Source organism: Tenrec ecaudatus, chromosome 1, assembly GCF_050624435.1.
Source record: "Tenrec ecaudatus isolate mTenEca1 chromosome 1, mTenEca1.hap1, whole genome shotgun sequence".
NCBI lineage: Eukaryota > Metazoa > Chordata > Mammalia > Afrosoricida > Tenrecidae > Tenrec > Tenrec ecaudatus.
The window spans coordinates 5,671,452-5,682,561 of record NC_134530.1 but is presented as its reverse complement, the minus strand read 5'-3'; the positions used below and the strand labels follow the sequence as shown (position 1 = coordinate 5,682,561).

At 53.9% G+C, this 11,110-nt stretch overlaps 1 protein-coding gene across 1 annotated transcript; it reads left to right on the top strand.

Annotated features, from left to right (window-relative positions):
• The first annotated feature begins 3,805 nt into the window (after positions 1-3,805).
• ZNRF4 (zinc and ring finger 4) lies at positions 3,806-8,107 on the top strand. The gene is made up of 2 exons (XM_075558511.1): positions 3,806-3,819; positions 6,922-8,107. The coding sequence occupies exons 1-2, from the start codon at positions 3,806-3,808 to the stop codon at positions 8,105-8,107; spliced, it is 1,200 nt and encodes a 399-aa protein (XP_075414626.1).
• Positions 8,108-11,110: the final 3,003 nt, after the last annotated feature.

Sequence of the window (11,110 nt, the reverse complement as noted above, 5' to 3'; positions counted from 1 at the left end):
GTCTCCGTGTGGTCACGGCCTTCTGCTGAGGATTCTGGGAACTCCTGTCTTCCTCCTTGTTGGTGGGAGACATTCTCTCTCTCTTGGCTCACACCCTGCAAGACAGCCCTGTGGAGAAGACACATGGAGAGAGGCTGATGGAGCCAGACCTCTGGAGCCGGAGAAGCCATGTGGAGACCCGCGCCAGCGCTGAGCGGCTTCCACCTCCACTGGATCCACAAGACTTTCCACCCACTGGCTTGTGATCTTCCTGCAATCCTTGTCATTGCATGTGTTGCGTGAGTCTGAAGAGGAGCTTATAGACTATATTGGACATATCGGCTAATAATGGACGTATGGACTTAAACTGGGCTGGGCTGCGATGTTTTCTCAATATACAATAACTCTTATATAAAGCTCTTTCTTATACACATGACTGTCTATGAATTTGTTTCTCTAATCAACTCAGACTAGCACGGTCCCCCATCAAAGTTCCGAAGCCAAGAAGGAGGGTTAATGGAAATGGGGAACCGGAGAGGAAGTGGGCAGAGTGCTGTCCCACCGATGGGCCCACAGCCCATGTCAGGCCATAAAATGTGGAGACATTGTTGAATGAGAAAGGGATGGATGTGTTTGTAGATAGTCACCCAAATGCCAATCATTTCTTTAACATTTTATTGGCATGTACGTCACAGGTCCCCCAACTCAGTCTCTCAGCCGTATTGAGAAGAGTTGTGCAGTCGTCACTACAGTCGATTCCAGAACATTCTCTGCTCTTACTCCCTCCCCTGCCTCAGCGGGGTCGTGGCTGCACGTTGCACTGCTAACCTCCAGGGCAGCAGTTCGAAACCACCAGCTGCTCCCCGGGGAAATGAAGGGGCTTGCTACTCCCATAAAGAGTTACATTCTTGGAGACCCAAGGGGGCAGGTCTACCGTGTCCTATAGGGCCACTGGGACTCGGAATTGACTCGATGACAGAGAGAGAGAGAGTTAGTTAGTTGAGTCAGCTTTGACTTAATGGCAGTGACGTTTGTTTGGTCCCGCCTTACCCCTCTAAACCAAAACTGAATTGATGCTGACTCACAGCGACCCTACAGGCCAGGCCAGCACCGACCCGTGTGTTAATGAGACTGTAGCTTTTTACGGGAGTAGAAAGCCTCCTCTTTCTCCCTTGGAGTTGCTGGGGTTTTGAACTGCTGACTTTGCAGTTAGCTGTCCAACGCATAACCAATAGGCCATCGTGCCCCGGGTCATTATTCATCCAGTTACTGGATCTGTAGATTTTTTTAAAAAGTGTAAGAAAAGCAAAGAAACCAGGTTAGCACACGTTAGTTACACGCCCTGTCAGATTCAACACAACAGGACATAACACACCTATGGGTGCTCCCTCATTGGGGAGAAGGCTTCTCTGTTATGCTAACGAGGACATAGCACCCGAGGGGGTGTGCAGGACCAGTCACGCTTGAGATGTCCACGAGTGACCGCCCCCACGGCCCCCAGGAGCAGTTGTCCTCTGCCCTGGAGGGTTGCTATGAGTTGGCACTGAGTTTGTTTTTGGTTCGTTCACATGGGGACACTGGCATCGGGACTGGCAAGCAGGTCAATGGTACAGGAGAGAAGTCACAAAACAGGCAGCCCTGCCCACCCCACGCCCCCTCGCCCTTCCTCACCAACAAGGCCATTTGGCGTTGAGAATGCCCACCTCCTCAGACGTGGGGGATGGGAGCAGAAGGTGAGGGGGAGAGAACCAGCCTCCCTTCAGGGACAGATGGCGGAGGAGGAATATTTCAGCTTCCTGTCGCTTTCTAAGTTCTGATGAGCATTTCTGAATGGAAACGGTGAGGATGATTTAAAGTGACAGGAGCAGCTTGGGGAGCCCCCATGGGAGGCGTTGTGGTTTGCACATTGGGGACTAACCACAAGATCAGCAGTTCGAAACCACCAGCCACTCTGTGGGAGACAAAGGAGGCTTTCCACTCCTATAAGCAGGTAAGGTTTCAGAAACCCACAGGAGCAGTTCTACCCTGTCCGGTAGGGCTGCCGTGAGCCGGAATCCACGCGATGGCAGTGCGTTTGTCTTTTGGGAGCAGCTTTTGTTTTTAATCAGCGGAGATGCTGTGGAGTCAACTGTTAGCCACCCTGGGTATGTGACAGAGTGGGATGGTGCCACAGGGTTTTTCTGAGATGTGATCTTTGCAGAAGGACTTTCTGGAGCTGCTGGGTGGGTTTGAGCCACCAACCTTTCATTTTGGTTAATAGCCAAGCGCTGGACTTATTGTGAACCAGAGCTCTTTCAGAGAAGGCCAGTACTCCTCACTGCTAAAGGGTCTCCGTTTCCTCCTGGGCAGGCGTGGTGCACCTGGACTACATTTCCCAGGCTCCTATGCAATGAGGTGTGATCCCACCACTAAGCTCTGATTGATGGACTGTGGGTTCTGAGTCATGTCAGACTTCTGGGCCTGGCCCACAGAAACCTTCCCAGGATCCTCCAGGGAGTCTCCCTCCCTTCCTCAGCGTGTTGGGTGCCGGGGATGGAGTGGGGAACTGGGATGGGACGTCCTGGGGCTTGGGGGCACCATCACAGGACAGGAGCCTGGATTTCTGAATACCGGGCAGAGCAGAGAGCCACTGGCCATCTGAACTGGGAAACAAGACCTGTGTTATGTTCATGTCTTTGAAAACGGGGATGCTTGTTACAGCTGCTGGTGTTGCGTGCACAGACTGATACCTTGGGAGTTCTGAGATACCCTGGGAGATGCGGTATTGCTGCAGTTCCCCTGCCTGAGTCTGATTTGTGTGTGCAGTTACTGTCGTTGAGAAGGTACACGGAAATCTGGCGATTTCTGCAGGTGCGCTGATGCCCACCCCCTTTCTCAAACTGCCCCTCCCGTTCCCTTGGTGATTTGAACTCACTGCCCCCTAAGCTCCTGTCTAATTCTCCACGTTGGTCTCATCACTTTGATCCGATATGATGATGTTGTTGTTACAAGCCCTGGTGGTGTAGTGGTTACGTGTTTAACTGCGGTCCGCCTGGTCGGCAGTTCAGAGCCAAAGTCTTGCCCTCCTCAGTTCTACGAGGCACTCTGGCGGTACTTCTGCCAGGACAGATTTGTTTGTCTTTGCAGTCCACGGTTAGGAATATTCCTCAAGGGCACCCTAATTCTAAGACACCCGTTCCCTTTGGTCTTCTTTCATTCTCTGATCAGCGCTCATTCACAAACACGGGAGGAGCAAATACCATGGCTCGAAGGCCCAGCCACACCGTGGTGCTCCAAGTGGCCCGTGTGTTCTTTACTCAGAAAGCTCTTGTTCAGCAGATTTGCCCAATAGGATCTGTCATTTGATTTCTGGACCGCTGCCTCTGGGGGCGTTGACTGTGGATCCGGGGAACGTGAACTCTTTGACAATTTCCATCTTTTCTCCGATTGCCAGGATGTTGTTTGCTGCTCCGGTTGGTTCCTTAGAGAAAGCCATTCCGTGAGCACAGTGCTTGGGCCGGGGTTCTTTCCTTAAAGCGGTTTCATTGACATGAGAGCTACGTGCCAAACCATTCAATGGTTTGGAGATGTCTTTTTTAAAGTTGGACCATCATCACCCCAATCAATTGTAGAAGATTTCCTTCACTTTGTTCTCATCATTAGTAGGCCCCCCTTCCCCCCCAACCTCCCTGCCCCACCCTATGAATTGATTACTCTTGTTACTATCCCTGTAGATTGTCGCTGCCACTGGGTCCGTCCGTCTCACCGAGGGCCTTCCTCTCATTCGCTGCCCCTCTACTTTCTCAAGCGTGATGTCCTTCTCCAGGGACTGGTCTTTCCCGAGAAGATGTCCAGTGTATGGTGAGATGAAGTCTCACTGTCCTTGGCTCTAAAGAGCACTTTGGTTGTACTTCTTCCAAGAAAAAATTTTTGTTTTTTTGGCAACCTATGTTGCTCTCACTATTTTCTGCCAGAAGCACAATCCAAATGCATCAATTTCTTCAGTCTTCCTTATTCAGTATCTAACTTTCACATGCGTATGAGGCCAATGGAAACATCACAGGCTTCTGTAAAGCAGGTGCTCAGGATTTCAGCTCTAGTACAATTCTCTCCTCTGCTCTTTGATTTTAATTTACGATCCTTGGATCACACAGGCTGGCATGAGGCTGACTTCTCATTTAAATGGCTCCTTCTTTCAAGAGAAGCTTTTTCAGAATCCAGCTAATCTTTCTGAGAGCTGGGCACCATCTGATTTCTTCATCACACTTGCTGTAGCACCCATATCTTCAGTGATCTCTTCGTGAGGGTAAGTGTTGAGCAGGGGAGGGAGGGTTCTAAGATAAACTGTGCTTTCGTTTAAAGAAGTCTTCAGGGGATAGTCTTCGTTTGAGGTTTAAAGATGATGTCAGGGCAATCGTTTCAGGGGTTCACCTACCTGTCATGATTCCAGAGAGCGTGAATTCCCATGATGTAAAAACAATGTGGAGGGGACCATATCTGACCTCTTCTGGCTTCCTACGAGGCAGCAGTCCCACATGCCTCCACCCTGCATCTTTCGTTACCTATGCCGAGTAACCATTTCTCTCGTGGTACTCTGCTTCTCCATCGGGGTCAACAGTTCATTGCAATGGCCACACAGAACGCACGGACAACACCCACTGTCACGGGGGTTGATTGCGGGAGTCAACAGGTTACCACGAGCCAGGATCAGTAGACAGTAAGGACACGGCCAGCTACTGGTCCACGGCCACAACTTTCTCAGCCGGCAGGCAGCCAAGTCTCTCGGCCACATGGTCCCTTGGCCTCTGGTCTGCAGGAGCCAGGATGTCCGTCTGCTGCTTTGCCCCACAGTCTCACAGTCTCAGTGCTGCGCTTCTGCTGTCTGTCTCCTGGCCTCCTCTCTACAGCCTCGGGTGCCTCTGGTCTCAGCCTCCACCACTCCAGACGGAGATCGTGAGCATGCCCCGCTGCTGGCTCGTCTTCACGCTGCCCTGGGGTTTCTCTGTGTTTCCAAGGTGGTGTTTTTGCAAAAAGGAATGACTTTGATGGAGCTATGATTGCTGTCTTCCCAGCAGGCCATGCTCCCAAAGCAACAAAGTGGGGCGACTTTATTTGCACCCTCTACGAAGGTGTAGACTGAATCCTGTCCATTCGCATAGCAGAAAGCTCCCTCCAACCGGAGATTACAGCCACAGGCACAGATGCCAGAATTACAATACATCCCAGAAAGGATCATGGCTCGAAGGGCTATGTCGACTGACTACATGTCACAGGAGAATTTAAAAATTGATTCTGTATCTGTATCCCCCTCCCCCACAACCCTCACCTTGGCTCAGGACCCTTCTACAGAATCTCTGATCAGAAGGTTCAGGCGAGGTGGCCGGGCACCATCTAGCTCTCCTGATCTCATTGCAGAAGAGCCGGTTGTCCACCGGGGCAGTTAGCCCCACGTCCCATTTCCTCCCCGTTTTCTCGCTCTTTGGTGACGAAACGAGTTCGCCTTGCTTTTGGAAAAACCACTTGAGCCATCCTTCCCCCACCCAACTCCTGAGGAGTTACTTTCCCCTGGTTTTCTGCCCTGCAAGGTTTGCTACATTTCCAGAGTAGAGCTGTAAGCAACTTGGTTGGACACTTCCAGGGGCTGGGGAGGGGGAGGGGGGCTGGGGCTGGGGCGGGGACCTGGGCCTCAGCTGGTCCTGCGGTCACTACGTTCCTTATAGATATTTCCTGAGGGACTGTGCTGACCAGACGGGCTGTAGCCTCCTATGCAAATGAAGTGGGGACTGGTTAGTTTGTGGCTCTGGTGGGAGGGTGGCCAGGCCTTGGAATTATGGTGGAGTGGTCAGATTTCAGACAGCAAGTGGAACAGAAGCAGAGAGGCAGAAGGGAAGGGGTGGCGTGGGGTGGAGAAACTTCCTAAATGAGCTGTGACATAGATGACAGGCCGTAGATTCAGGAACGTGATCCGCCTGGAAGCGACCAGGCGGCAGTCCATGGTGACAAACAGAGCAACCTGGCCTTGGGCAGCAAGTGCCTCCCATTTGCTGCTGGACGTCTGGCTTGGTGGGGTCCGGGCTGCGAGAGACCCGGTGGTCAGGGAAGGCTGGGAGAGCAGTCTGAGAGCAGGAGTAGGTGAGAGACTGCTAAGGCTACTGCCGGCAGCATCCAGACATTGGGGTTGAGGAGCCTGCAGGTGATGGCAGAGGCCCACAGCGCACCAGGAAGCCGAGACTGGGGTTTGAGGGAGGGAATGGGGGGAGAGGGGAGAGAGCTGAGAAAGGAGTGGAGAGGGGTGATTTGGATTAGGTCTTTGGGGTCGGGGTGGGGTGGTCAGACATCGGAAGGTGTGTAGGAGTAGAGCGGGTAAGGAATAAGGGGGGAGGCATCCTGTGCAAAGGCCCTGAGGCAAGACGGAGTTGGCAGACTATGCAGGAGGCTGTGGCTGGAGCAGAGTGAGCGAGGGGGAGAGAGGAGGAGGGGAAGGCAGGGATTTGGGTCTTAAGGAGAAAATTCTGCTCATGAGGGTGAGAGAAGGTGAGTGTGATCTGAACAAGTGCAGGGCCCGGGAGGAATCTCATTTGGGGGGTGACGATGGGTCACAGGGAGGCTCTTGGCGGGCATCCCACCCACGCTGGGGCCTAGCTGGGCCCAGTAGCCGGGAACCACCCTGAGCCTGTGAAGAATTCTCCCCCAGCCCCTTCCAGCTGCCCAGGGTCCCAGGTCCACCCCCACCCCGATGATGTCACAGAGACCAGAAGCCCCTAGAACCCAGAAGGCCCCTGGCTTCTGAGTCACCAGCCAGCAAGGCGGCCTAGGCCAGCTGCTCCTGAGACCGCCCTTCCAAGACACGATGCACGCTGGGCATCCACAGGGAGCCGTGTCAGCTTAGGGCCGCCGCCCCACCACTCCTGGGCTCCCCTGCCTCTGAGCACCCACTCTAGCTCTTCGCCATTCCCGGGGCAGCCACGGGCTCCTGGGGCGGCCCTGGAGATGCCCGAGGGCCTCTCGTCTACCGTCCCCAGCGGGACCTAGCTCAACGCAGCCGCAGCTGCAGCGGGGGGTGGCCATGGTGGGGCAGTGGCCGGCCCTGGCCCTGGTCCTGGCCCTGGCGGTCACCAAGATCTCGCTGATCCTGCTGGTGCTGCCGGCGCCCTCTTGGGCCGTGGTGCGGGCCATTCTAGATGGTAATGCCAGCAAGGTGGATTTCGCGGACTTGCCCGCCCTCTTCGGGGTCCCGCTGGCGCCCGAGGGTCTCCGGGGCTACCTGATGGAGGCCAAGCCTCCCAACGCGTGCCAGCCCATCGAGGGCCCGCGGCCTGGCAATGGCTCGCTGGGCGCCATCGTCCTGATCCGCCGTTACGACTGCACGTTTGACCTGAAGGTGCTCCACGCCCAGCGCGCCGGCTTCGAGGCCGCCATCGTGCACAACGTGCGCTCGGACGACCTGGTGCACATGGCGCACGTCTACGAGGACCTGCGGCGCCAGATCGCGATCCCGTCCGTGTTCGTGGGCGAGGCCGCCTCCCAGGACCTGCGGGTCATCGTGCGCTGCGACAAGGCGGTCCACGTGCTCCTGCTGCCCGACGACCCCCAGTGCACCGACCTGGACTGCCACCCGGTGTTGGCCACCTCGTGGGCGCTGGGCCGCGCGCTGGTGCTGCTGACCTCCACCGTGCTGGTGCTGCGCCGCGTGTGGCACTGGCTGCGCTCCTGGTGGCGGCGCGGCTCCCGCATCAAGGCGGCCGCCCCGGCCCGACAGAAGGCCCAAGTGCAAATCTTCACGAGGAGCCACGACCTGTGTGCCATCTGCCTGGACGAGTACGAAGAGGGCGACCCGCTCAAGATCCTGCCCTGCTCCCACGCCTACCACTGCAAGTGCATCGACCCGTGGCTGGCCCACGCCGCGCGCCGCACCTGCCCCGTGTGCAAGCAGTCGGTGGCGGGCTCCGAGGACAGCTCCAACTCGAACGCCGAGAGCGGCGGCGACGACGATGACCCCTCCCTGCCCGGCCACCAGCCGCCCCTCTGGGCGGTGCAGGCGCGGCTGCGCTCCCGCAGGCTGGAGCTGCTGGCCCGCAGAGGCCTCCGCCGCCATTGCAGCGCCATGTCCGTGAGGGGGGCCTGGGAAAGGGCCCCGACACCTCACTGAGGGGCCGCCCGCCCCTCCTCCGGGTGGCTGCGTCCACCTGGCACATGTCCAGTCTGGAGGGAATAAAGTCACTTGGAAAGCAGGTTCTGACGCCCAGTGCTGTCTGCCCGCAGGGCTTCTAAGAGGACGGGAGGGTGAACTCAGCAAGAAGCTAGGGGCATGGGTGGGGGTGAGGGTGAGGGACCTGTGGCTGTAGAAAGGCCAGGCTGGCTGCTCCCGCAAAGAGTTACAGCCCCAGAACCACCCCACCCCCTGGGGGGCAGTTCTACTCTGTCCTGGAGGTCACTGTGTGTTGTCAGGAGGTTTGGATTTGGGATGCGTGGCCATTGTCAGGCTTCTGGTTACGCAGAGAGCTTACAGCTCACCTTGCTACCACATGGGTGGCACATTGGCTTATGCACCCGTTTATCTTCAGCCATCGTATCAGGGAGGTGAGCACATAATGATATGATTTTTTGTTCTTTGATGCCTGATAACTAATCCCTTTGGGCACCTCGTGATCACGCAGGCTGGTGTACTTCTGCCATGTGGGTTTTGTTGCTTCTGAGCTAGACGGCCGCTTGTTTCTCTTCAATCCTTTAAGACCCCAGACACTATATCTTTTGATAGCCGGGCACCATCAGCTTTCTTCACCACATTTGCTTAGGCACCCGTTTGTCTTCAGCGATTGTGTGGGGAAGGTGAGCATCATGGAATGCCAGTTTAATAGAATGAAGTATTCTTGCATTGCGGGAGTACTTGAATGGAGGCCCAATGTCCATCTGCTACCGTAATACTAAACCTATAAATATATGCACATAGATCTATTTCCACATCCTCACATATAAATATATTTACATATGTACATGCCTTTATTTAGACCTCTATAAATGCCCTTTGCCTCCTAGCTCTTGCCTCTGTTTCATTTGACTTCCCTCTTGTCCCACTATCATGCTCAGTCTTCATTTGGGTTTCAGTAATTCCTCTTGGTTCCATTACCCTTGATCATGCCCTACCAGGCCTCCTACACCCTCCTCACCATCTATTTGGATCACTTGTTGTTCCCTTGTCCCTGGGTTTGTTAACATCACTACCTTCCCCCCTCCCCCACCTCCCTTTCTCCCATGTCCCTCCAAAACTGTCGGTCCCGTTGTTTTCTCCTCCAGATTGTTCATCCAGCCTGTCTTATTTAGACAGGCCTGCAGAGATAATAACATGCACAAACACAAGACAGAGCAAAACTGAGCAACAATATAAAACAAAACAACAGCAACAACAAACCAATGACAAAACAAAACAAAGCACAAGAAAGAAAAGCTTGTAGTTAGTTCAAAAACTGTGTGTTGGCCTTTAGGAGTGTTTTCCAGTCTAGTCTGTTGGGGTACCAGACCTTGGCCCCAAAGCCTATTTTTGGTATTCCCTGGGGACTTGGTTGCTCTGTTCCCTTGCTGTTCTCTTGCACCCCTTAGTGTTTTGCCTCAGTGTGGCGGGATCAGATCAGGCGCAATTCCCACCCTGTGTCTCCAGTGTTGTCCCCTGTAGGGCTATGGGTCAGGGAGGGACGTCAAGCCACAGTCTTTTCAATGACCGTCTATGCATGTGAAAGTTAGACATTGAATAAGGAAGACTGAAGAAGAATTGCTGCCGTTGGGAGTAGGTAGACGGACAGCCAGAATGATCCTTAGAAGCAGGGATGGCGGCCCATCCACACAATTGTTCTTCTGTCTGAGCCAATGGTTGCAGGCACTGTGTCCACCCATTGTCCGGAGTTTCCTCTGCCTCACGAAGCCTGATGTCCTCCTCCAGGGACTGGTCACTGTGACCAGAGTGTGTGAGATGAAGTCTCATGAGCCTCACTGCTAAGGAGCATTCTGGCTGTACTGTTTCCAAGACCGATCCAGGTGTTCCTTTGGAAGTCCATGGTCCTTTCAATATTCTTCCCCCACACCCTAATTCAAATGTATCATCTCCTTGGCCTGTCTCATGCAATGTCCAGCTTTCCCATACACAGGAGGCGAATGAAGATCCCCTGGCTTCGGCCAGGTGCACCTTCGTCCTTAATGTAACCCCCTTGCTGGGCAAACACTTTAGAGAGGTCTTGTGCAACAGATCGACCCAGTGCAATGTGACATTTCATCTCTTGACTGCTGCTTCCATGAGCATCGATTGTGGATCCAAGCAAGACAACATCTTTGGCCACTTCAACCTTTCCTCCATCGCTCATGATGCGACCTCTTGGTCCAGTCGTGAGGTTTCGGTCTTCTGGCCATTGAGTCGTCATCCACACTGAAGGCTGAAATCCTTGCCCTTCATCAGCCAGGGCTTCGATTCCTCCTCCCTTTCAGCGAGTCAGGTGTGGCATCTGCATACTGCAGGTTGTTAATAAGCCTTCCTCTGCTCCCGATGGCCACACTCATGCAATCCAGCTTCTCAGATACTTTGCTCATATCAAGACATCGATGGGATAAGCATGGTGAGAGGCTACAACCCTGACACAAACCTTTCTTGACTTCAAACCACGCACTCGTCCCTTGTTCTGTTGGAACAACTGCCTCTTGAGCTCGGGTATAACTTCTGCATACGTACAATGAAGTGCTCTAGAAAGCCCATTCTTCTCAGTGCTATCACTTCATCATGGTCCACGCCATCAGATGCCTTGGCCTAGTCAATAAAACACAAGGGAGCATCTTTCTGGTAGTCTCTGCTCTGAGCCAAGATCCATCGGACACGAGCAATGGGACCCCTTGTTCCACATCCTCTTCTGAATCTGGCTGCTGTCAGTGTACTGCCGTGGCCGCACGTGGATGATCTTCAGCACATTTTTGTTTTGATTTTTTAAATCTCATCTTATTGGGAGCTCTTACAGCTACCATAGCAGCTCACAGTTCAATCACATCAAGCAGTGTTGTGCAATTGCTACCACAGTCAGTTTCTTTCTTTCTTTTTTTTAAAACGTTTTATTTGGGCGCTCTTACAGCTCTTGTAACAATCCATACATCAATTGTATCGAGCACATTTGTACAT